General features: G+C 37.2%; 1 protein-coding gene across 1 annotated transcript in view; it reads left to right on the forward strand.

Annotated features, from left to right (window-relative positions):
- Positions 1-23,334, forward strand: part of LOC139138787 (uncharacterized) — a 39,540-nt gene extending 16,206 nt beyond the window's left edge. The window contains 16 exon segments of the mRNA XM_070707316.1: positions 78-146; positions 295-358; positions 361-434; positions 1,082-1,208; positions 6,322-6,439; positions 7,139-7,302; positions 7,749-7,893; positions 8,698-8,845; positions 11,819-11,905; positions 12,457-12,621; positions 12,978-13,152; positions 13,617-13,879; positions 14,415-14,597; positions 15,532-15,610; positions 20,284-20,389; positions 21,335-23,334. Coding sequence (XP_070563417.1) covers positions 78-146; positions 295-358; positions 361-434; positions 1,082-1,208; positions 6,322-6,439; positions 7,139-7,302; positions 7,749-7,893; positions 8,698-8,845; positions 11,819-11,905; positions 12,457-12,621; positions 12,978-13,152; positions 13,617-13,879; positions 14,415-14,597; positions 15,532-15,610; positions 20,284-20,389; positions 21,335-21,428 — 2,061 coding nt within the window. The 3' untranslated portion in view covers positions 21,429-23,334.
- The last annotated feature ends 955 nt before the right edge of the window (positions 23,335-24,289 follow it).

Below are 24,289 nucleotides of genomic sequence, written 5' to 3' on the forward strand. Positions count from 1 at the left end.
ATAATTTTGTTATCTTTATCTTCTATAATGTTTGTGGCATTATTTATTTTCATTGTATTTGTTACTTGTTTCTATAGGAACGCGTGAATTTTGAATTTGAAACCCTCTTTGAGACTGGTGTTGATGAGATGTCCTGGGATGATACAGTAAGTAAACTGATAAAGAAAATAAGTGATTTAGACAAAGAAATCTGGATCATATTTTCATTCTACTGTTAGAGGAAGATCTTCATCTTAATTTATTCTTCCCATAATCTGTTGTGATGTTTCAATTATTTATTCATTTTTCACACAGGAAAATTATCGCATGGGTGGTAGTTTTAAGTGGCCATCTGTCAAGGACGTGACTGATTATCGTCAAAAGTGAGAAATCTTATCCTGAAAGTGATCGAAGACACTCCACTGGAGCTGCCAATCAACCAAGATTGTCCCTGGGTAGGTTAGACTGTGAATGTTGCATGATTGGAAGGTAAATCATGACTGATGTATGATGGGTTGGTAGACTATGACTGGTGCATGATGGAAGGTAAACCATGATTGATTAGGGAGGCATTGAAAGGAGCCTTAAGTTGCACCTGTTTTGGCATTTGTGAAAAATCCATTGATATTGATGAGTGTAAGACAACAAACATATCACGAGCTCTTCAAAGACTGCAGGTATAGCCATATATTGAAGTTTTCAACCTGAGCATCAGTCACCGAAAATGCAACAAGTTAATTACTACCTGTAAACTTTGATCACTATAAGGTACTGTAGCTCCATTATGTGTATGTTACACTGTTTTGCTGTTCATAGATCTCAGAGAAAATACAAGAACTTATCAGATGATAATATTATAGTGCAACATTTTATCAGATTTTATAAATTTTCTGTAAATTTTTTGATAATTTTGGACCAAATGGAGATCAAATTTCATTGACTACAGTTTTTTATCAAAACTTTGGCAAAATCTGAAAAAACAATTGACTGGAGTATATTTTATAAAGGCAACAAAAATTGACTTTGGCACGCAAAGGGTTAAAAGGATATTGATACACACATGTTTTGAAGTCTCACAACTTGTATTTTTGTTCAACTGTAGTGGGCTTTACTGATGGGAATTGAGCACGAGAGAATCCACATAGAGACTTCTTCAGTGCTAATTCGTCAACTGCCACTGGAGCTTGTCCAGCTTCCCAGAGACTGGAAATACGGACCAATGTCCTCAGGTAAGGGCCACTTCAATCATGTTGGTTTACTTGATGCTTTCACCCCATAATGCCATGTACACAGGTCCGTGAAGCTCGCTGTTATAAACAACAGAGTTAGGCCTAACCGTGGTGAAAGCCACGTAACAGATCTGACATATTATACAGAATATCGGGAACACTGCGCGCACTTAATTGTTAAAAAGCATGTATCTGTGAGGCGCTGATGAGCGTATATGGCATGTGCACCCACAATTTTCTGAATTGAAGGCTTATGTGGAACACTTATGTATTTTCCCGGGAGTAGTTTTTTGGTGTAAGGGACTAGTACCTAGAAAACTCATGAAAAGCAAAATTATGGTCGTTCGATGAAGAGGTATGTTCTTGATATAGTTTGAAATGTTTATATAACAGTCCGTCATTTAGTAGATGGGAGAATCACAGCAGTTTCAAAATGTTTACACTTTATTTACAAAACAAATTTATCAATACCGGAAATTTTATAAACCGCATGTTTCAGTTTGGTTGACAATTTAAAATCACTGATGGCATATGACTTTCAAGTTTGGCATACACACATTTTTTATGATGTACCGACAAAAATTATCTCAATTCTTGTCAGATTTTGAAGACTTTTTATAGATTGTTACAATTCACACTGTACTATTCAAAATAAATCGTTCTTCGATGAAAATATGATAATGCTGCAGTTTCAGTACTGTCCCAGTGCCTTCAATGTAGGTCGATCCTTACATGGTATACTTACAGATCAGAAAAATTTTAAAATTCTGTAGATATATTGGCACCAAGATATCTACTGGTCGAGTAAATTTACTTCCTATAATTATTTTTCATTGGCCAGGATTTTGACCACAGTGTTTTCCTTCCTGGGTCTTGTATCAAAGACTTTCCTCGTTTGATTTGACCAGGTTCCCTCTATCACAGAGACTGTGATTTGACTGATCCTCAACCCTTTTCCTGCCAAGTCCATATTTCACCACCAGGTCAAGATGGTTAAAATTAATGAAACACAACATATTCCATATGGTGTATTAATAATTTTAACATAATACTGTACATTTGAAGGCTGTTGAAAACATAAATACTGTAAACTTGATTTTTTTGGACTAAAGATGCTATCACAGACCAAGCCAAGCGGGTGAAAATACGTCATGTTTTGGCTCAGTACCGCTTTTTACTGACTTGGCTGATGGGGAAGTAATAGTCCTAATACTGTCTGGCAGGAAAAGGGTTAAACTGTATTTGTCAGCTTTTGTAGGGATAGATTTGGTTTTTGTGGAGCTGGAAGCAGCTAATATTTACCTACTCCCTCTGTACCACATGCCAGTATGCTGAGTATGCAGTGGCTTTAGCAATGTTTACTGCAAGCAAATTGTGTAAATACATACCTGTATACACATCTGCAGTATAGGCCTCCATTGTCGACATTGATGGTCACCCAAGTTCTCACATACTGTACGCAACAGCTTTTGATACTCAAGGGGACTCAAAAGAAAACTAAAGAAGATATGATTCATGTAGCTGTACAAAACATATGATATTCAGCTTGAACTTGAAGCCAAAAAGATTTTGTTGTGAAATCATCAACATCTTCTATAATCAATTTATCGATTTCTTTGCATGAGAAATGTCACTTTTCCTTGATATTTCTTTGAAACCTTGATATTTCAACTTTCACCTCAAAATATTACACTGATCGACCTTGTGATCAGATTAACCCTTCCAGTGCTGTAATTTTCCCACCAAAATTTTAGTGCAACATTTTACCAATTTTCATGAATTTTCCTCTCATTTTTTTTATAATTTTGGACCAAATGGACATTATATTATATTGTTACAGTTTTTTATCAAAATTTTTCGCCAAAATCTGAAAAAAATTGACCAAGTTATATTTAATATAGGTGACAAAAACTGACTTTGGCGCTCAAAGGGTTAAAGGAAATGTGGCTTGAGGATGCTCTCTACACTCCCCTTCCTCTTATAGACGGATCTTTCAGTCTACCTTGTGATAGACAGCACATCAGGAAAAGTACAAAAATGTCCATCATCAATGTTTTGACACATGAAGAGGAAAAATTTTTGGAAGATAATTGCTCAGTGTTTTTTTTCCTTCATTTCTACATACTGTGTCTGCTAATGTACAATGGCTTGGAAGGTTTCTGATTGACAGATTGTCATTATTTACAGCAACTTAGGGAGTCTGAAAGTAGGTCTATTTTGCAACTAATTGGCAGAATGGAAATATTCAGTAACAACCAAGAGTTTCAGCCAATCTTCAGAAACTCCCCAGATTAGTTGGAATTTTTTCTAATAAGTTTATAACACTGAATGCCATGGCATGCCAGTAATATATTACATCAGTTGATAGAAACAAATACCAAACGGTGATTTCATTATTCTGCCCTGAAGTATTTATTGAAGTATTTATTTTTGGGGTATTTGAAATAAAAGATTTCAAAATTGGCAAAAGCAGAATTCAATGGGTGATTCCGAAGCTCGCATTTTTGTTGTTTCAGTTGCCCAGTGTCATGGAAATGGCCATTTAGAAATTTGAAGAGGTTTGGTGACACATCAGAGCAGTTTCAAAATGTTTACACTTTATTTAAATACAAAACAAATTTATCAATACCAGAAATTTTATAAACACTGCCTATTTTGGTTAATTTGCTTGACAACAATATGAATCACCAATGGCATGTACCCTGTACCAATGTCATGGAAACGTCCATTCAGAAATTGAACAGGTTATGTTGACACATTTAAAAGTGAGGTAATATTGCAAATAGTTCAAGTTCAAGCTGATTGAGCTCCAGCAAATATCTCCCTGACAGTGACCTTTGTGATGCCACACAGGGCGTGCAGATAAAGAGATATAATGCAACCATGGCCCCTCCACAGACCATAGTGCAACCATCAGTCAAAGTATATATTTACACTGAGATGTAAATGTCAGGGCCCATTAGAGTTTAGCTTGAATATCAACTTTAAATGTGGAGGGATTAAAAAATATTGATTCTGCCAGGTCAGTGTTGTTTTTGAAAGCCTTTACAAACAGACGTAATCATAAGATAAACGCTGAGTCAGGTACTAAAACCTTTTCTGTTTGCTGTGGTGATTTGACCAATTGTTGGCTCAGGTGATCACATGGTACCGTTAATGAACATTGGAGAATAATAAGACAGTGCAGTTATACAAGAGAGATCAACTGCATAGGCCATACTAAGCAGACTACAGAGGGTGGCACCCCCTTTCTGTTTCTGAGGGGCAAGTCTCCTCTTCCATTAGAATTTCAATGTGGATCAGAATTGTTAATTATAACCATTATGACTCAGAATTTCCAGATCAGATGTAGACATGTATATGTTATGACATGACCATCTCATGTTGACTGATGCAAAATATTGCTCAGCATTCAGCAAGAATGTGACTCGATTCTTGCAACAACTTGCATTGGCTATAATCTGCTTATATGATGATCAAATTCATTGTGTGAAATGCACCATGCATATGTCGTTACAAGGTTACATCTGAATTGATGCATAGAACTGCATACTACAGACTCTGCCCAGACTCTGCCATGGATAATTTGAACAGGTTAAACAATACTGAAGAGTAGAATTAAATTTGCCAATTTAAAACTATTGGGGAGACTTAAAATCAAGCAAAACTCAGAGGAGGAAATGATCTGATATACAGTGCTTGTCATTTGAGTTTTTAGTGTCAGTGTTTAATGGCACACATGGATTTCTTTACTGTGAAGTACAAGTCGGTTTACTGTAACACACAACATCAAAGGATGTGTTGATAGCCGCAAGTTCTCTTATCATACAATATAAATACACTGTAGCAGGACTTTTAACTCTCTAAAAAAATTTTTTCTAATTTCAGGCTTTATGATTGGCTCAAAACTTCGCAGTCTTGGTCAGCCCATGCATATTGTCTCTGTGTGTCTCGGCTGTACCAAGTCTTAGACAAAACGAAAACATGTCCATGAGACATTTGACCAACAGTTTATCGTCATGCCTTCTTATATTTTTTGCCTTGGCATAATGCATCGTAAGAATCAGTCTAGTAAATCTGGATGGAGTATTTTTGCCTTTGGAGATTTTCGGCGGAGTATGGGGGAAGGCCAAAAATCTCAGAAGACAAAAATACTCAGTCTGGTTTTACTACGAAAGAAACACAGAGAAGAGCATACATTCGTGGAAAGGCACCCACAGTGATCTTTGGCAATTGATAGTTCACGAAATACAAAGACACATTGGTGGTGATAAGGTGATTGGTTTCGTAGATCATACGTACAAATGGCAAAGAGAGATATTTTGATTGTTGGCATCAACAGCAAAGAACATTTCGGTATTTTTCTGCTGGACCAGTTCAGCAATTAACTCACCCAAAGAAACTACAACTGCATTGCAGTGGTCGACAATGAGTATCAATGAATGTTGATGTTGGGTTCATAAGGCTAAGCAGCCACCAATTATTAAACTGATGATGAGCTGTCGGTAACGACTTATAACGAAGTAGAAGCACGCCTTGAACTACGTTTTCGGGTTCAGTGCACATGTAATTTTGGTCATTTCCGTAACGACTAGCTCCAATTTTGCATTAATTTTGATATTCTCAACAAAAAATTACTTATCCATACAAATAAAACCCCTTGATGCAAAATGGTCGAACCTAATGGTATATGGTTGACCATTGAGGTAGCATACTCTGTGAGCTAGCTCCAAGGGTTGACCAGGCTGCTCAGTTTTGAACCAATCATACGCCTGAATCAGTATCATACTGTAACCGGTGCTTTAGTGCGAGGTAAAAACTCTTGCTACAGTGTTTTTATTTAGAAACATTAAGCACGAGAAGAGAACATGTGGCAATCTTCACATCTTTTGATGTTGTGTGTCAGAGTAAAACAATTAACTTGTATGTTACAGTCAAGAAATCCATGTGTGCCAATCAGTGAAACCTCAAACTCAAATGACAAGTGCTTTACTTGTCTCCCTGAAGGCTGAAATTGTTGTTGACAAGATGTGGGAAAAATATGGGTTGCTGGCTACAAAGCAAGAACAGACAATGTTTGAATTAATATTACTATTGTCATAATTTCTGACAGGCAATGGCTTGGGCAAGAATACACTAATCCGCGTTGATAAGTGTGACGTGACTGTTGGAAAACCATTCGATTTTCCATCTTATGGATGGGACAACGAGTATCCAGAACTGAAAGTCAGGTAATGCTCTTAATCACCGTAGCAAAAAACTGAAACAATGCAAAAAAGTGAAGCAAAACGGCAATTGTACATGCTATTGAAGGAAAGTGAATTTTCAACAATGACGTTGGACATAATAGTTGACAAGTTGAACAAGACAGACAGATGTCAACACTGATATACTACTCAGTCTACACTTCCAAGCGAATGGATGTATCATGAACTCAGATTTCAATGCACCACACTAGAGTATATGCTTAGAATTGATAAACAGAAGAGAGCACAGCTAGTAGACTGCCCTCTGTAGTCAGTTCTGATCAGATTTCTCTGAAGGTCAAAGGTCCCAAAACAGGCATAACATCTGTACTGCACTCAACCCTTCTGTACTTGATGTGATTACAGTTTTATTGACCTGGATCTGTAGGTTTGTTGTATATATTAAGTCATTCTGTGTACATGCTCACAACCCTAAAATATTATTGTTAGTCAAAAAAAGAGGAATTTGAACATGTGCTATATACTAGTACTAGCTGCATACCAATCAGGAATTCAAAACCTCTGTTGCACGGTGCAGAGCTTTGAAAACTGTAACCTGAATTGATCCAAGTCAGTGATTAGGAGCACGTGGTTTGCTTTACTTTACAATATGCCATTTACCAGGGCTAGTTGTCCAATAACTGTAGCTATCTCTTCTGCATATCATGCTCAATTTGTCAACAGTGTCCCTCCGTTTGAAGCCACCAAATATCTGATCACCAACCGGGAATTCTATGAGTTTGTCAAAGCTGGTGGGTACACCAACCAGGAGTACTGGACAGAAGAGGCCTGGAAATGGAAGGAGTTCAGACAGGCCAACCACCCTACCTTCTGGGTTTGTACAAAAGGTGAAAAGTGAGCAATGATGAGTTGAGTATCGAGTATCCCCTCGGTCCTCCGGAGTTGTGAGAAAGGCTGTTGTATAGCGCCCTCTACAGTTTTAAATGTTATACATTTGTTTTTATCTTTTCGCTGTGCAGAGTTTTCGCCAAGGAAATTTGATATTATGAATATTTCTTTCTGCAGAAAGGACTTATGACTTTTTCTGATGGTGATAATACCTTGACTTTAAATATCATCTTTCAAACTAATTTGGGAAGGCAGGAAAATTATTGTCACGCAATAAAGCAGGTCTTGGATCAATACAAGTCTTGCCTAAATGGAGTTTGAACATAATTGTTTTCGACATCAATGGAGATCCTGTGCAGGCTTTCTTGCTGGTATAGACAAGCCAAAACATGCATATTTGGGTGCAGCATTTGTCCTGACTCCCATTCTTTTTTGTTGTTGGCAGGATGTAAAGGTGGTTGCGGTGGTGTTCTTGGCGGGTATTCGCCATGTAGACCTGAAGTCTTCCACAGTGGTGACAACTCGACGAATCAGCGTTCTGTGAATGGCAGCAATGGTGTGAATAATGGGACTGAAAATGCTGAGTACAGGTAAATATTCCTCACAGTTTGGAAGAAGTAGTTGCTGACACTGACAAGCAGAACTTCAGAGCACGGCTGGCAAAACCTGGTAAAATGATTTGATGTATTTGATCACTTTTGAATACTCTACTCAAGTGTTTTGTATAATGGAAGAGGAAAGTTCAAAGATATTTCAAGTTCAATGATGTTTCTGAAATGAAAACCTCAGTTCGTTTGGATAATGCTTAAATTTTGCTATTGTTTCTTTTGATATTTTCATAACTTGTATTAATATTTTACTACCAAATTATAATGTGCAATAACTACAAAGAGAGGTCCTACAGAATGTACACCATCGATCGGTAAGATTTGTGCACCATTTTGAATTGAGTACCTCTTAAATGAATAGACATGAAAAAATGTGAAGCGTAGTGTTCACTGCAGTATCTGTTCATGTGATATTTGACCCACCTATAGACCCATTTTGGAGGGTCTATGACCTACCAGGCAAATTTTGGTACTAGTGAAAAAAATTACCCAATATTTAGAAATATTAGAATTCAAAATGGCTGCCATCCCAGGTGTTATCTCTACGAGGAAAAATAAGAATTTAAAAATATTAAGCTGGTGAAAATGTTAGTTATTCCATAAGCTTCAAAACGAGCCCCAAAAAGCTGTAGGCCAAATGAATATTATAAAAGTGTGAGAGTTTGAATATCTGTTTCCGAGGCACATTTTATCTCAATGAAACACATGAAAGCAATGTGACCTCTGATAAAGAAACATGGCTGATTTGTGAACATCTACTTTTCTGTTTGATATTTTTCCCTCCAGATACCGCGCTATCTTCAGTGTGATTGACATGCCATGGGACTGGCCCGCAGACGTCAACTACCACGAAGCCAGGGCATACTGCGCATGGAAGGGACCCGAGTTTCGACTGCCGACGGAAGCGGAACACCATGCCATGAGAGACACAGAGGTAACAGTAAATATTTTTCAAGTTTCTTTTGCTTTTAAGCACTTGACTCAATTCTCTCAAGTGATGGAATAGAACAGATTTTGTCCCATGGAAGAATTTGAGGATGAAATTTACACGAGACCATGAAGGAAATTCAGTTCACATGATAGAAATACCAAACAGTGTACAATGAATACCAGGTTTTCACAAGTATTTTTACAATCTAATTTCAGTCAGTTTTGCATAAGTATTAAAAAATGTCCTCTGACATTCAAAATTTGCAAAACATTTGAAGCCGATTTATTAGAAAAAGAGTGGGATGGTAGGCAGTCAAGATTTGAACACGAATTGCACTATAAAAGGGAAAGTATGGGAAAAGATTCTCTTACCGAACAATACTGTGTTCTGTTAGGAGTGCATGAGCCTGTGTGATCCTTGATTTCCTGAATTTCAATGCACATATGACTTGTGTTCTTAAGGCTAAGTGCTTTCTAGGACCGTGCTCGATTTGATACTGTGCGGTATCTGATTTCTTTCACGTACACCAAAGACAGCAATAGAGCAAAATAAACACTGAAACTGACCTGTGTCTGATTAGGCAGAGTAGATGCTGATCTGAAAAACTGATTCTGGACCACCACTGTAAAGAGAATTCTACATGTTATATACATATAATATATACATATACATATATAATATATATATATATATATATATATATATATATATATATATATATATATATATATATATATATATATATATATATATATATATATATATATATATATATATATATATATATATATATATATATATATATATATATATATATATATATATATACAGTGGTGAATGAAAAGTGACCCATGCGGGACTCGAACCCACACCCCCCGTAGACATTACGGATGCTCTACCATATATATTAACTTTAAGAAATAAGAAATGTTCTGAGTTAAAGAGCACACTGTTTAGTGTTATGCAAATATATTCAAACTTTTTAGTCCCCACGGACACCGTCCGGGGGGACTTATAGGTTTGGTCATGTCCGTGCGTGCGTGCGTGCGTGCGTCTGTCCGTGCGTGCGTCCGTCCGTTCACGCAGATATCTCAGAGATGCCTGGAGCGATTTCATTCAAACTTGGTACAAGGATTACTTCATATGTCATACAGATGCACGTCAATTTGTTTTGTGATACGATCCAATATGGCCGCCAGGCGGCCATTTTATTACGATTTTTTCATGTACAGAGCCATAACTCAGGCATGTTCCAACCGATTTTATTCAAAGTTGGTACAAGGACATTGACCTATGTCATACATATGCACGTCAATCTGTTTTGTGATACGATCCAATATGGCCGCCAGGCGGCCATTTTATTACGATTTTTTTCATGTACAGAGCCATTACTCAGGCATGTTCCAACCGATTTTATTCAAAGTTGGTACAAGGACATTGACCTATGTCATACAGATGCACGTCAATTTGTTTTGTGATACGGTCCAATATGGCCGCCAGGCGGCCATTTTATTACGATTTTTTCATGTACAGAGCCATTACTCAGGCATGTTCCAACCGATTTTATTCAAAGTTGGTACAAGGACATTGACCTATGTCATACAGATGCACGTCAATTTGTTTTGTGATACGATCCAATATGGCCGCCAGGCGGCCATTTTATTACGATTTTTTCATGTACAGAGCCATTACTCAGGCACGTTTCAACCGATTTTATTCAAAGTTGGTACAAGGTTATTGACAAATGTCATACCTGTGCACGTCAATTTGTTTTGTGATACGATCCAAAATGGTCGCTCTGCGGCCATTTTATTACGATTTTTTCATGTACAGAGCCATAACTCAGGCATATCTCAACAGATTTTATTCAAAGTTGGTACAAGGACATTGACCTATGTCATACATATGCACGTCAATCTGTTTTGTGATACGATCCAATATGGCCGCCAGGTGGCCATTTTATTATGATTTTTTCATGTACAGAGCCATTTCTCAGGCATATCCGCATGTTTCAACCGATTTTATTCAAAGTTGGTACAAGGACATTGACCTATGTCATACAGATGCACGTCAATTTGTTTTGTGATACGATCCAATATGGCCGCCAGGCGGCCATTTTATTACGATTTTTTCATGTACAGAGCCATTACTCAGGCACGTTTCAACCGATTTTATTCAAAGTTGGTACAAGGTTATTGACAAATGTCATACCTGTGCACGTCAATTTGTTTTGTGATACGATCCAAAATGGCCGCTCTGCGCCCATTTTATTACGATTTTTTCATGTACAGAGCCATAACTCAGGCATATCTCAACCGATTTTATTCAAAGTTGGTACAAGGACATTGACCTATGTCATACATATGCACGTCAATCTGTTTTGTGATACGATCCAATATGGCCGCCAGGTGGCCATTTTATTATGATTTTTTCATGTACAGAGCCATTTCTCAGGCATATCCGCATGTTTCAACCGATTTTATTCAAAGTTGGTACAAGGACATCGACCAATGTCATAGCTATGCACATCAATTTGTTTTGTGATACGATCCAATATGGCCACTGTGCGACCATTTTGTTACGATTTTTTCATGTCCTGAACCATAACTCAGACATGTATCAAGCGAATTCATTCAAAAGTATTTTTATCACAGACCTAATGAAGAGGACTCTATCCTCTCTGAGGACCTGTAATCAAAATACCCATTAACAAGCGGGGACTATGTCATCAACGATGACTTCTTGTTCTGAGAGTATTTTCCTGGGCAAAGTTTATTTTATTGTATTACATTTGGTATTCAGAGTTTGAAATGTTTGTATTTGATATACAGGTGCAGATACTCATCTTTCAAGGTCATAATACCAACATTATTTAATCACCAGCCTAACAGCACAAAGTTTTGTGTATGAGAAGAATTTGCATAAGTTTTAAATGCCAATAATCAAAGCGCTTGAATTATTATGTCCTTGTTGCAGACAGATTCAAGTCTTGGCACTGCAGCTGACATCATCTATGAAGATGAAATAGAAGCCAACGTGAATCTTGTGTACGGATCATCAACTGTGAGTATAAGGGGTTTTCTTGAGATCTAGATGACAAATTGCTAACCAAAATGCCCAACACGCATTCCATACAGCAGTCTTGCTGAACATCAACATCAGTTTTCAAAACTTTTGCGGATTTGTCGCGAAATTGCTTTAAGACAATTCATACTGGCACATGTACCTTAAAGAAGTCCCCAAACAAAGTCAGTCAGAAATTCACAGAAAAATTTCTTCTGTTTGAATATTGGAATTTTCTTGAAATACATAGAATAATACATAACTTTAATCCTGATATAATCTTGAGGCACACAGGTTCAAGTTGCAACATTGCCAGGTTGGACATGGCATTGTGATATACTTGGTTGTGAATTTGCCCGTCATGTCAGAAAAATGCCTGTCAGATGGCCTAATAGTTGGCCTGATAAAAGTTTTGAAGCACTTCTACATTTCGAAGATTGTTGCAAAAGTACAATGAGCTATAGATCCTGTAACAAAAGTTTCTACTATTTAATCCATCATTTTAATGAACTGAACGGAAATATTAATATTCTTCCTTTGTCTTTCCGCAGCCTGTGAATATGTACAAACCGACTGAGAAGGGATTCCATGATGTTCACGGAAACGTGTGGGAATGGGTTGAGGACAGTTTCAATGGATTGCCGGGATCAGAAACCCATTACTTGTATGATGATTTCTCCAGCCCGTGTTTTGATGGCAAACATACCATGATGCAGGCAAGTATTACCTTGGCTTAAAGACAACAGCCTCATTTTATTGTGACAATCAGTGCAAACTACCTGAGCAGCCATACAATATTCATTGCAAGTGCTGTCTCGATCCAATGGAATGCTGCCATGGTCTGATTGTTGTAATATTCCAGTGTGCACATAAAAAGACATGCCATCTTGTACCCAGGGAGCCTGCGCACTTGGTAATGGCCTTTGATCTGAAAAGGTGAATACCGGGACACTCTAGAAGCTTGCACATGACAGTTGACTCTGTGACTTAAACATTTTACTGTAACAGCAACAATAGTGTCATTATAACCATATGAATTTATCGCAATCTGTTATTTTTTTTTTATTTCCAGGGTGGTTCATGGGTCTCTACTGGAGACGAAGCCTCTCGTTTTGCCAGATTTTCATTCCGTCGGCATTTCTTTCAACACCTTGGTTTCCGTATGGTCAGATCAGTTAATACGGATGAGCCACTTCCATTACGCCTTGTCAGTACTCCAGTGTTTGTACTTGGACTTGGCTTGACCAGTAAGTGCTCCTCTCAAGCGCAGTGTACATCACCCTCTCAAAATCTATTTCTATTTTTTTGAATGTAAGTGTGTTGACAATCAGTCTAGACCTTAAAGAATGATGCAGTTTGCAGTTTTGTTTAAATGTCTATTATAAACGGCAGATTCTGCAATGACTTGAGACTTGCGCCAATTCAAGAAAATCTGTTTTCTTTAATTCTTATCCCTTTCCATATGAACTGTGATTTGACCAACTCGGAAAACTTTTACAGATCGACTTACAGTTTAATCTTGCATGTAGTGTTAGCTGTCTGACCTTTTGCACTTGGTTGGAAATTAAAATAGGAATGTGACGTGTTCCAAATAATGTCTCAGTATTTTTCAAACTTATGGAAATGCACTCTCTGGACTGATGTTTAACTTTAATCACTCACTTTATAGGAGGGGAAAGTGTTTGTTTCACAATTGCCAATTTCCACACAGAGCACCAGCTCAACATCAAGTCTGCAGAAATTGAGAAGGTATTTGTGCCGAGCACCAACATCCAGTACCACTACGATACTGAACAACATCTGCACGAGATCACTGGAATGCAGTTTACTGTAACTGACCACAACTACGTCACCCAGCTGAAGGAGATCTGTTTGAACTCCATGGCCAAATACAACACTGGAAGGAAGACGGCCATTCATTTTGGATGTGGGCCAGGTCAACTGGCTTTTGACCTGACCGCTGCCTTTGATGAGGTAAGGATAGAACCACCTAGATTTTGCACAGTCTGTGTGCCTGATAATACAAGATTTCCTAACCCACTGCATAGGCATTCAGTTTAGTATGTCATTGCGTCATGACAACACAATATGGCATCTCTCCATATCTCCATAGTCTCTGTTAATATGACAATGACTCTTCGCATGTTTCATATTTGTAAAGTGCTTTAGGTAAGATACAATTAAATCAGGTTGATATTGCATTAGGAAGTTTACAGAATGCAAAATCTATGATTTTATATGTATATACATGTAGTTCTATGGAGTCTTCCCTGAGCCCCCACAAATGCCCCAATTTATGATTATCATACTGTAATCTAATTTTACAATTAGCCATGTGGCAAGGGGCTACAAATTATTTTCTTTGGACTACAAATTTCTGGAATTTGTCATCCTCTTGGACTTCTACAAAAAGCCAATTTCCAACCCTGTTGTTTGAAGCCATAAGTGTAGGAAGATTAGAGTATACCGTATTCATAATGACATTCCAATTTTTTTTTTCAAACAACAGGTGATCGCTGTGGATTACAGTGGTTGTTTTATCAATGCTGCCATGACACTGCAAGCCAGAGGATCTCTGACATATGACAATCAGTTGCCTTTACAGAACGGGACAAAAAAAGCAAAACCTGAAACGTCAGTTGAAGTGAAACTGGATGACAAAATCAACCGAGAGAAAGTCACCTTCAAACAGGTATTGTACACTGTAGATAAAAACATTTTTTTTCTCAGAGTACATATCCTCGATTACTATTTCAGCATGAATGTGAAGACCCCTATACAAAGCTTATACCATGTGATGGAAACAAATTAATAAATGTTGTTTCCAACATTGCGTGCATGTTGCAGAAATTGCGAGAAACACTATCACAGATTAAAGGTATTCGGTCACCTGTTCCAGTTTAACCACAGTTTCCATGGAAAGAGAAAATCTAACCAATCACAGATTTTAAGCGGTTGGCCGCTTTTTAAAAACAGCGCCCTCACGTGGGCATTTTGAATACCAAGGAACGCCCCTTTGACCATATATGGGCATATTTAGATTACAGGTGACTGTATACCTTTAAGCATTGAAGAGAATGACTAAGCTTCTGAACTATACCTGCATTGAATTCAAGTAATTTCAAATCTAACATGAAATAAAAACAAAAGCGGTTCTTTATTACAGCCCTTTAATATTTTACCTGAACTCAGGGAGTCTTTAAATTGTTATTCTATATAGGACTTTTGAAAATGTTCTTTGAAGATTAGACCAATTCAACCTTGTGAGAGTTCAAGTTCTTCCTGTTTTCTCTGTGACTGTCACCGGGCAAGATATGCTAAGTGAATGAGGCTTCATGCTTAACCCACACACAACTGATGTGAGAGTTCCACAATTTGGTTTGGTCTTATTGATCACCATAGTTAGTGGACCAAGGCATTTGATAAAAGGGAGCATCAGCATCAAATTCAGCAAGTTTCATCGAACATCCTGCAAATATATGGAGCGTAACTGTCCAGTGTTGAATTTCAAATGATGTGTACAAAGTTAACTAATATCAAATGATTTAGATGGAAGAAATTGTTTGAAAAATGGAAAGATAACCAAGAAAATGACCATGTGAAAGTATTTTCTGTTTCTTTGGCAGTTGACATGGATTCCAAATGAGTTGTTTGGATATGATTTGACTGTCATGGATATGACAGACAGGGTTTCCAATGCTAAAGGTAGGTAACTTTCTCCACAAGTCGGATAATATTAATGAACAGTCAACCGAACTGAAAACAGTTGTCAAATATCTTTTGTGGATCCATTTTACATTAATACCAGGCAGCTGTATGCCAAATTTTACCTATTCTTGAAGTGGACCCCCTAAGTTAATGATATTTGACAGCTGTTTACTTGTTCAGTCCATTATTACCAATGCATGCCATTATACCATCTCTCTTCTTCAAGACCATGATGCAATGCTTATCACCATGGCAATGTGAGTTTTCATTGGAGTTCAATTTTCAAAAATGGTGCAATAAGCATAGTAAATGGAATTAATGTACATGCTGAGAAGGTTTTACAACTTAAATGTGTAGAAATTATGTTTTTTTGTCATAATGTGTGATCAACATGAAGATCATAAGATAAAACTGTCTTTTCTATAACTCGAAATGTCTTACTCAGAGAGATGCAATTCCAGGATGAAGATATCTTAAAATTTTTCTATTCGATGACAAGTTGTGATGGCAAAATGATGCTAAATTGCCTGATAAAAAATTGGCAAAAAATAGAACATTAATTTCTACAACAGATAAAAAAGTTGAGGAAAGTACACAATTGTTTTAGCTATTGCATGCTTTTAGGTCACTCTGTTTCAGAATTATGTTCACCAGACACTTGACAAGTTTACTTTTCTTTGCCCAACTTTTTATTTTTCAAATTCTTGTCAGTTGCATTGTTTTGAAGAATGTTGAGTTGGCCTTAGAAAAACCCTCTACAACAAAGGCGTCATTTGTTGAACTCGAGTGAAACCTCACATTGTACAGATGATCATCGAATAACTTATTGATTTCACAGACTGAGTATACAAGTACACATACATACACAAGTCGTACAGATCTACAGTGTAAGGTGGTGGATACTGCTATACTGTCTCTTTAGATAAACCCTTTTGAAAATCAGTCGTCATATTTGCAAAAAACGTTCAGGAAAAACATTGTAATGTAGAAGTTTGTTCAGTTCAAAGGCTGGAATCAGTTGGAATCAAGAGCACATATATGCCATCATGCAGTTTTATACCGTTCAAATTCTTCAGCAAAAGGTGACCCTAAATGACATTTTGTGACCTCCAATAACCTCAAAAGTTGAGTATCATCAAGGAAAAGGTTCAAGTAATCAAAATGCTGTCATGATCAAAGTACTCAAAGTTTATGTGAGAGATACTGTGAATTTTAAGACTGAATAGAATGGGGAAAATTCAACATTTTAAACATGGAATTGACACATCTACGAAGTCAGCATCAGACTGTTCTATTGTGACCAATGACAGTGTCTGATGCAACGTTTGCCCAATGATGACCAGCCTTCTCGTATCCATGGTGATTCCTTTCTCTTTCATGAACACTTTGAATACGTCCACTTCAGTTGAGTCTCTGTGAGACAACACCGATACAATCTGTCTCATTATCATTATACCTCTCATCTTTCTTGTCTTCTTTACAGGAAGATAATCAGTGTGTTAACTGAAAAAAGTCAAATCTTCCCTGCAAGTTTAAACCTATTAGCAAGCTTTAAACTTCTTAGTCCTCCCTCATGGGTGTAACCTTGCTTAAAGGCAGCCGTATCAGTGCAGGTAACATCGAGTAAACAAATGTTTGCATGAGAAATGCAGCAGAGAATAATTTGCAAATACATCATTTGCATGTCCTTAGGATGTGGTTTATAAATGCATGTCCCTTAATTCTTTAGTAATAATCAAAAACACAGACATGTCACGTGTGTAATGGCTTCTTGATATTCACAATAGTGACAATATTAGAAGACAAATATTTTACTTCCGGTAATGACAAAGTAGTTTTTCCTTTGATTTTATTCAGAAAAGTGGAGTTTCCATCCACTGAATTTCTGTTTAGAAAAGCATGCTTTTGACCAAGACCAGGATTAAGTTGCAAAGCAAGCATGAACCACAGCTCGATCTGTGTATAGTTAATTAATGGATTCTGTCGCTTGATACAAGCAGATTAGCTTTCAAGTTTCAATGCAAGCCACTGGACTGAATTTTTCTCTGAAGTTTCATATCCCCCAAAACAGTAAAGAATCGTACAGCTTTTGACAGCTCGAAAATTTTACCAGTTTAAGGGCCACCAGCTGACCACATGTGATGGCCGTGGCCTCTGACCTGTATGTTACTACCAAGAATTCATTACACATGTTTTAATGGCTTTTCAAAATGCTACAAGTGTCTATGTGAGTTTTTTTGGTCCAGTGTTGCATGATTTTGAAAGGGGAAAGTGAAGTTTAGTCAACTGCTTGTAACACTGGGTCACTATGAAGCTTTGGAACCTATAGTATAGAGGTACAGGGTGGTGGATAGAGGTCAAAGTAGAACCCATGAAATGCCTTGTCAAAAGCGACGTTTACAAGTATGATTTTTACATAGGGTATGTGCTAATGGTTTGTCGCTTATTCCCGAAAAGCCATTTTCACCATTTATAATCGGTGTGATTTTCAACAAAAACAGACAAAAATGGAAGCAGATGTTGCAGTTTAGGGCTTCATCAACTTAATGTATTTTGAATCATGGGAAAGAGCACTTAAGCGTGGCGCTTTGATCATGTGATATATATGGCAGGGAACATTTTCTGGTTGGTATGGCATTGTCCACTCACTCACATTCACATCAACCTGTGTGTATTTGCATTTGCCATATCACATGATGAAAGTGCCAAGCTTGGCGCTTTTTTCCCATGATTCAAAATACATTCAGTTGATGAAGCCCTAAACTGCAACTACTGCCACTATTTTTGTCTGTTTTTGTAAAAAGTCACGCAAGCTATAAATGGCGAAAATGGCTTTTTCTGGAATAAGCAACCACAAAACTAGCACATATGTAAAAGTCAGCCTTGGTGAACTTCCTCTTTAATAGTCCACTATCCAAAGATTTTTGTTCTGTAATATTTGCCAATGGTGTATAAACAGAAAGAAAATATGAGCAGGTAAACTTATAAAGACCTCAATGCAAAGCCGAAGCAAAGAAGCATATGCTTTTCAGACTAATTGAAATGTGTTTAGAGGTTTACTCCCAGGTGTGCCGTGCTGTGCTGTCCCTCCCTCTTATCATTTTTACCAAATTTTTTGATAGTTAGGATCCTAGGAATGGCAAGAAGTTCCATCTACCCTGCAAGTTTAAACTATCTTGGATTAAAATCTCTGTAGCAAGCAAGTCAGTGTAACTCTTAGATGCTAAACCATGCATGCAGTCTCAGAATTGCAGTACATACAACAAGAATAGGTAGCAATCGTTCATTTTATTCTGATCTGATTCTTGTCGTTGGCAATTCGACTTGTCTATATCAGATAAGTTGGATATGCCTTAATAAACAGCTATAGTGCCCAGTTTTGGGGTGTGCACATATTGGTTGCAGTGGATGAAAAGCATAGTCCTGTCCTTTTGAATCTCAAAATTTTATTATGCAGAGTAGTCAGTCAGTGGTCAATAACGATATTTAAATTCAATAAACTAAACATAATATTTAATTTTCTTTATGACACTCGGTAGGTATCTCTGGGTTTGTTAATTTTCTGTGTATTGTTTTTTTTACCAGGATATCTCTTTCCTAATGTTCATGATCACTCTACATTCCACTCATTTGCCTTTTGACGGAGTGTGTCATCGTTCATTAAGACATAGACAATGGAGGGCAAGAAGGACATATGCAACTGTGGCAATTTTTCTGTGAAGTAACAATTGTTGTCATCGTCATGATTCCGACAAACATTAGTGCATAAAACCCGTAAATTTGGAACAGCTTTCTCCCTGTCGGCGATAGTATATTGCTGGTGTACCACCAGCTGTTACTGACAATGATGAGGCATGCCACGGCATGGATATTGCAAAGTTATAACTGTTATGACTGATAAAGTTATAACTTTCATCCTGAGGAGAAGAAAAGCATTGATCTGAATGAAAATCAGTTAAAGTACCCTTGCATAATGAGAATTAAGTTATAGTTGGTAGAATGATATACACAAAGATAATGAATAAGCAGAAACGCAGCAATTCTTGCAAAACATTTACAACTTAACAAAATGTTGCGAACACACGTACGACTCAAGAGGGCTACCTATAGCTTTTGATTTGTGCATGTTGCGACCACAAAGGCATTACGTATATAACCTGTTACTATAAAGAAAGGCCTTGTATCAAATGCTGTGGTTTCCCTTTGATACCAGCTGCAGTTGCATGTCCTTCTTTTGCGGCGGATCCGTAGCCCTACCACTCCCTTTGCTGGTTGTCCCCAACACAACCAGCAAAGGGAGTGGTAGGGCTACGGATCCGCAGCAAGTCCTTCTTATGCTCCACTGCATGTCCATGATTTAGATATTTGAAATTTTAACTGAAAGTTTGCCGCAGTTTGTAGAGGACAGCATAGGATTGTAACTTTGATAATGTTGGAGAACACAGTAATGTATGGCATCTCTGTGCTGGTAGTTTCACATAATTGCATGTAAAGAACAGGAAAAATACGTCCAATAGGTGTCTATATACATAAACATTAGTGACATTTTGGGGACTATATGGTGAAAAGTTGGTTGATAGCACACAGCTAGTTTAGCAATTCTCAGAAATGTTTAGCTTTGATCATACATTGTTCAGAAGATAATTTATATTTGTATTTTGTTGCTTCAGCTTGGCTGGTTCGTCTGTGGGAAATCGCCGAGTCAACAGGAGTGATTGCTGTTGTCTCCAGTACTGACTGGAACAAGGACAAACTGGAACCCATCGTAGGAAGAAGGTGACCGTGAAGTATTCTGATTTGTCAATCCGTGTTTGTCTGTCAGCCCTGTCTAGCTCTCTCCCTGTCTATATGTCAGCCTGTCTGTCTGTCTGTCTGTCTGTCTCTGTCTCTGTCTCTCTCTCTCGCTCTCTCTCTCCTCCTTCCAGGTGTGTCCCATGACTAAAATGTCCCATATAGTAATCCCTGTGGATAAACATGGAACTCTAAGAGTCTCATATAGGATTTGTACATGAACCATCAAGATGTACATACATTTGAATATGTTCAAAATTACCACTCTCCAGGTTCAATCCAGTGAGAATTTATTGCATACGATTTCCATGGCATATCTTGGAATAAGATATACATCCCTTCTCTTATTGTTTAATTTCCCTTAAAATATATGTATGCGTGCTTCTACATCTAATTACTCTCTGTCTGTCTCTATCCATCTTCCCAACCTGCCGTATGGGCAATTTGAGTATCCTCCTTACTGAATCTAAATGACTATTTAGGTTCTAGTATAGGAAACAAAATATCATTCAAATGTCATTCATAAGTATAGCCTGTCCTCCCAACAGAAATTCTGTTAATGACACCATATATTGCCAAACATACATGCCTGTCTCCTGTCTATATCTATAAGAAATCAAATTTTTGAAATGAGTTCGTGCCAGAGTCAGTTTTTGTCACCTTTATATAAAATGTGCCCCAGTCAAATTTGTTTCAAATTTTTGCCAAAATTTTGGTGAACAACTGTAGCCAATGAAATGTTGTGTCCATTTGATCCAAAATTATCAAAAAATTACAGAAAAATTCATAAAAATTGTTCAAATGTTGCGCTGAAATTTTGGTTGGAAAAAATACAGCACTCAAAGGGTTAATATAACGCTGATGTGCGCTGACCATTGCATAATGTACGAGAATGACATGTTTTCTTGTTTTGTTCCCTTCCCCTCACAGATTGGCCCATCTTGAGACGGTGACCTTTCACTACTTGGATGGAAAAGGAGCCGAGAAAGAGGCAACGGTAACTCTGTGGAAAAGAAGACCGTGATTTTTTTACTGAAGCTGCGAAAGACAATCATTTTACTTCTATGTTGAACTGAAAAAGCAGACATTGTAACCAGAACTCTCTAAACCTAATTTCTCAATAAGCACTCATTGCATAATATCAGGTATTATGATTTTAACCTTCAATGCAGTCATTTAGTTCAAGGAACGATGTATTGTATACAATGGTGGCCTTACAAAGAAGGATATAATTGATATATTTTACTATAGTAAACTATCATGGATTTTTATACAGTGGCAACTTTCCGTGCCAGTTTGATGTGTCCAACAAGTTGTACAGTTTGATAGCAACAGCTGCATAATTAGTCCCTCAGATGGCTGGGCCAACTGAGCTGAGCCAAGTCGTCCATGTTTGGTAAAGCGCCCTCACTCAAACTAGTTTGATGGCTAATATGTCCGGTGGGCAGTCTGTCAGACTAACTTTACATGAGTGGCAAAGAATGTGAAGTTCAGAATGAAAAATAAAGTCAATTTACTGAATACTTTGAGACGGACAGGGTAAGATTTAGAATATTGTACATTATCACATTATTGATGGATATTCAGGGTAAGTTGACAAACAAACTTTTTAATTTTGTGAACTGAAATCATTAAGTATTTGTATCTGAAAAGATTTTACTCAATTTTTATCAAGGTATAAGGTATTTTGAATAATATGCACATAATTAATATATTGATTTTCTAACAATCTACAATCTGTTCATGCAACTTTTACATCTGCAGATGGAATGAGGGACATATTTTCTGAGTGGGAGAAATTTCTTCGTGCAATAGTGGTCTTACAACAGTACCAAATCATAAAACCTTTACAGTGGTTTGCTCTGACACGTTGGCATTACATGAAATAGACAGATTGTCTAAATTGAGGTGTTGCCAACACTGTCAGATGTAATTATCAGCTGAGCAGTAATTCAAGTCAATCACAGTGAAATCAACTCTGCCAAAGTTGAAATATTGCTTTGCAGGAGGTCAAACGTATTCAAAACAACTACACCTGAAAGCAAGTGATATGACTTGGACAGTGCTTGGACTTGTGTGGTGTTTGACTGCGTCTGACCTCCTGCTAGACAATGTTTCAACTTTTGCAGTGTTGATTCCTTTTTGATTGACTCATATTACCACTTAGCAGATACTTGCACCTGACAGTGTTGGCAACACCTTGATTAGACAATGTGCTAGTTCGTCTATTATTGCAATGCGTCAAAGCAAACCACTGTAAATTTAGCAGAGAGAGTGAACAGATGTCATCTTTCTATTAAATTGCCATGCAAGTTGAATCTTAAAATACCATTCTAGCCTAGCTTGAAGTACATCAGTGCCGAGCAAGTTTTCAGAATATGCCAGAGCCAACTTCTGTCTGTTACTAGGTGCCAGAATGTACCAATGGAATGAGATTTTCAGACTGAAAAACTTTTACAATGCTTTTTTGTCCACCACTTGAAGGGACTCATTTTGAAGCTCATGGAGCAATGAAAGTTTTCACCAGCGTATTTTGTAAAAAAAAAACTGTTTCATTAGACCTCACAGACTGTTTTGGTGACTCTCTGGTCAAAGGGAAACAAATGTGTGTTGATGTTACCCCAATATGGCCAGTCACTTTGTGTTTTTTAGCGCACTTTATCCAATTTGCTCACTGAAAAGTAGAGCAAACGTATTTTCTAATGTTCAGGGAGACAGCCAAGAAATTCGTATGACTGCGCATTACCGTGTAATGTGACAACTATAGACTGCGGTGGAGTTAGATGTTTATATTATGTAACTTTACACTAATGTCAGAACACCATATTTTGTATCAAAATTGTCCATATTTATAAACTTATGAATGATTTTAATAATTTTTGTATTTTTTTTTAATGGCTAATAAAGCTTTTTGGCTCCTTGTAATTTCATCCGAGCTGCAGTTTAGAGAGCGCCCTCAAGCGACGGATCTCTCAGTCTATTATTGCCCCAGCCCATCTCCTTGAATATGAGTATCCTTGAATTATTCTATGGTGTTGATAATTTAATTTAACTTTACTGGTCTCGAGAATTCAGCATGAAAAGTTCTGAAATAACCACTCAAGTTGTGAAACAACTTCTCGGTTTTTCTCGTCACTGGGTCAAGACAAATTCTTGACTTCATCACGATTGCCAGACATGACAGCAAAATAAAATAGCAGCTGCGTCACAAAATTTCTTAGTTTTTACAACCATTTATAGTTTTCGAGTGCATCATTTTTGCCCTTGTAGTTCCTTGCAAAGACGAAATTTTTCGCCCGTGGACATGATGTTGTAGGTCTTGAAAAATCAAAGTCCCACTTTTCCTGCTGAAATCTACAAATAGCTGAGCGTTATAAATAGACATACGACAGTTTGACTTGCTTCAAATATTCACATAACAAACAAGTTTATTCATTCATATGAGAGAGAGAGAGAGAGAGAGAGAGAAGAGAGTACCTACCAAGGCCGTTTTTTCAAAGGTTCGATCATGAAAATATCAACAGAGCGCACAAAAAACGAAAATGGCATTAAAGTTAAATCACTAAAATTTATCCTGTATCCCATCCACCTTGGGTACACTGCCCCAATTGAAATTACAAAATGTTCAAATAATAACATGTTTTATACAATTATGATATGTTTTTCACATATATACAGAGAGTGTTCGTTTAGAGAGAGATTTGGGTCAAACATTATTGCGTCTTTATTTCTTGGGACGTCTACATTACGTTTGAAATAACACCAACAGTACTGTAATTATGTTTCTTGAATTTTATTGGTCAAGAATCACACGACTCATACAAACATAAACATAAATACAAACATTTAAACAACTCTTTGGGTCGTCTACATTACGTTTGAAAC

Source organism: Ptychodera flava, chromosome 8 (genome assembly GCF_041260155.1).
Source record: "Ptychodera flava strain L36383 chromosome 8, AS_Pfla_20210202, whole genome shotgun sequence".
Lineage (NCBI taxonomy): Eukaryota > Metazoa > Hemichordata > Enteropneusta > Ptychoderidae > Ptychodera > Ptychodera flava.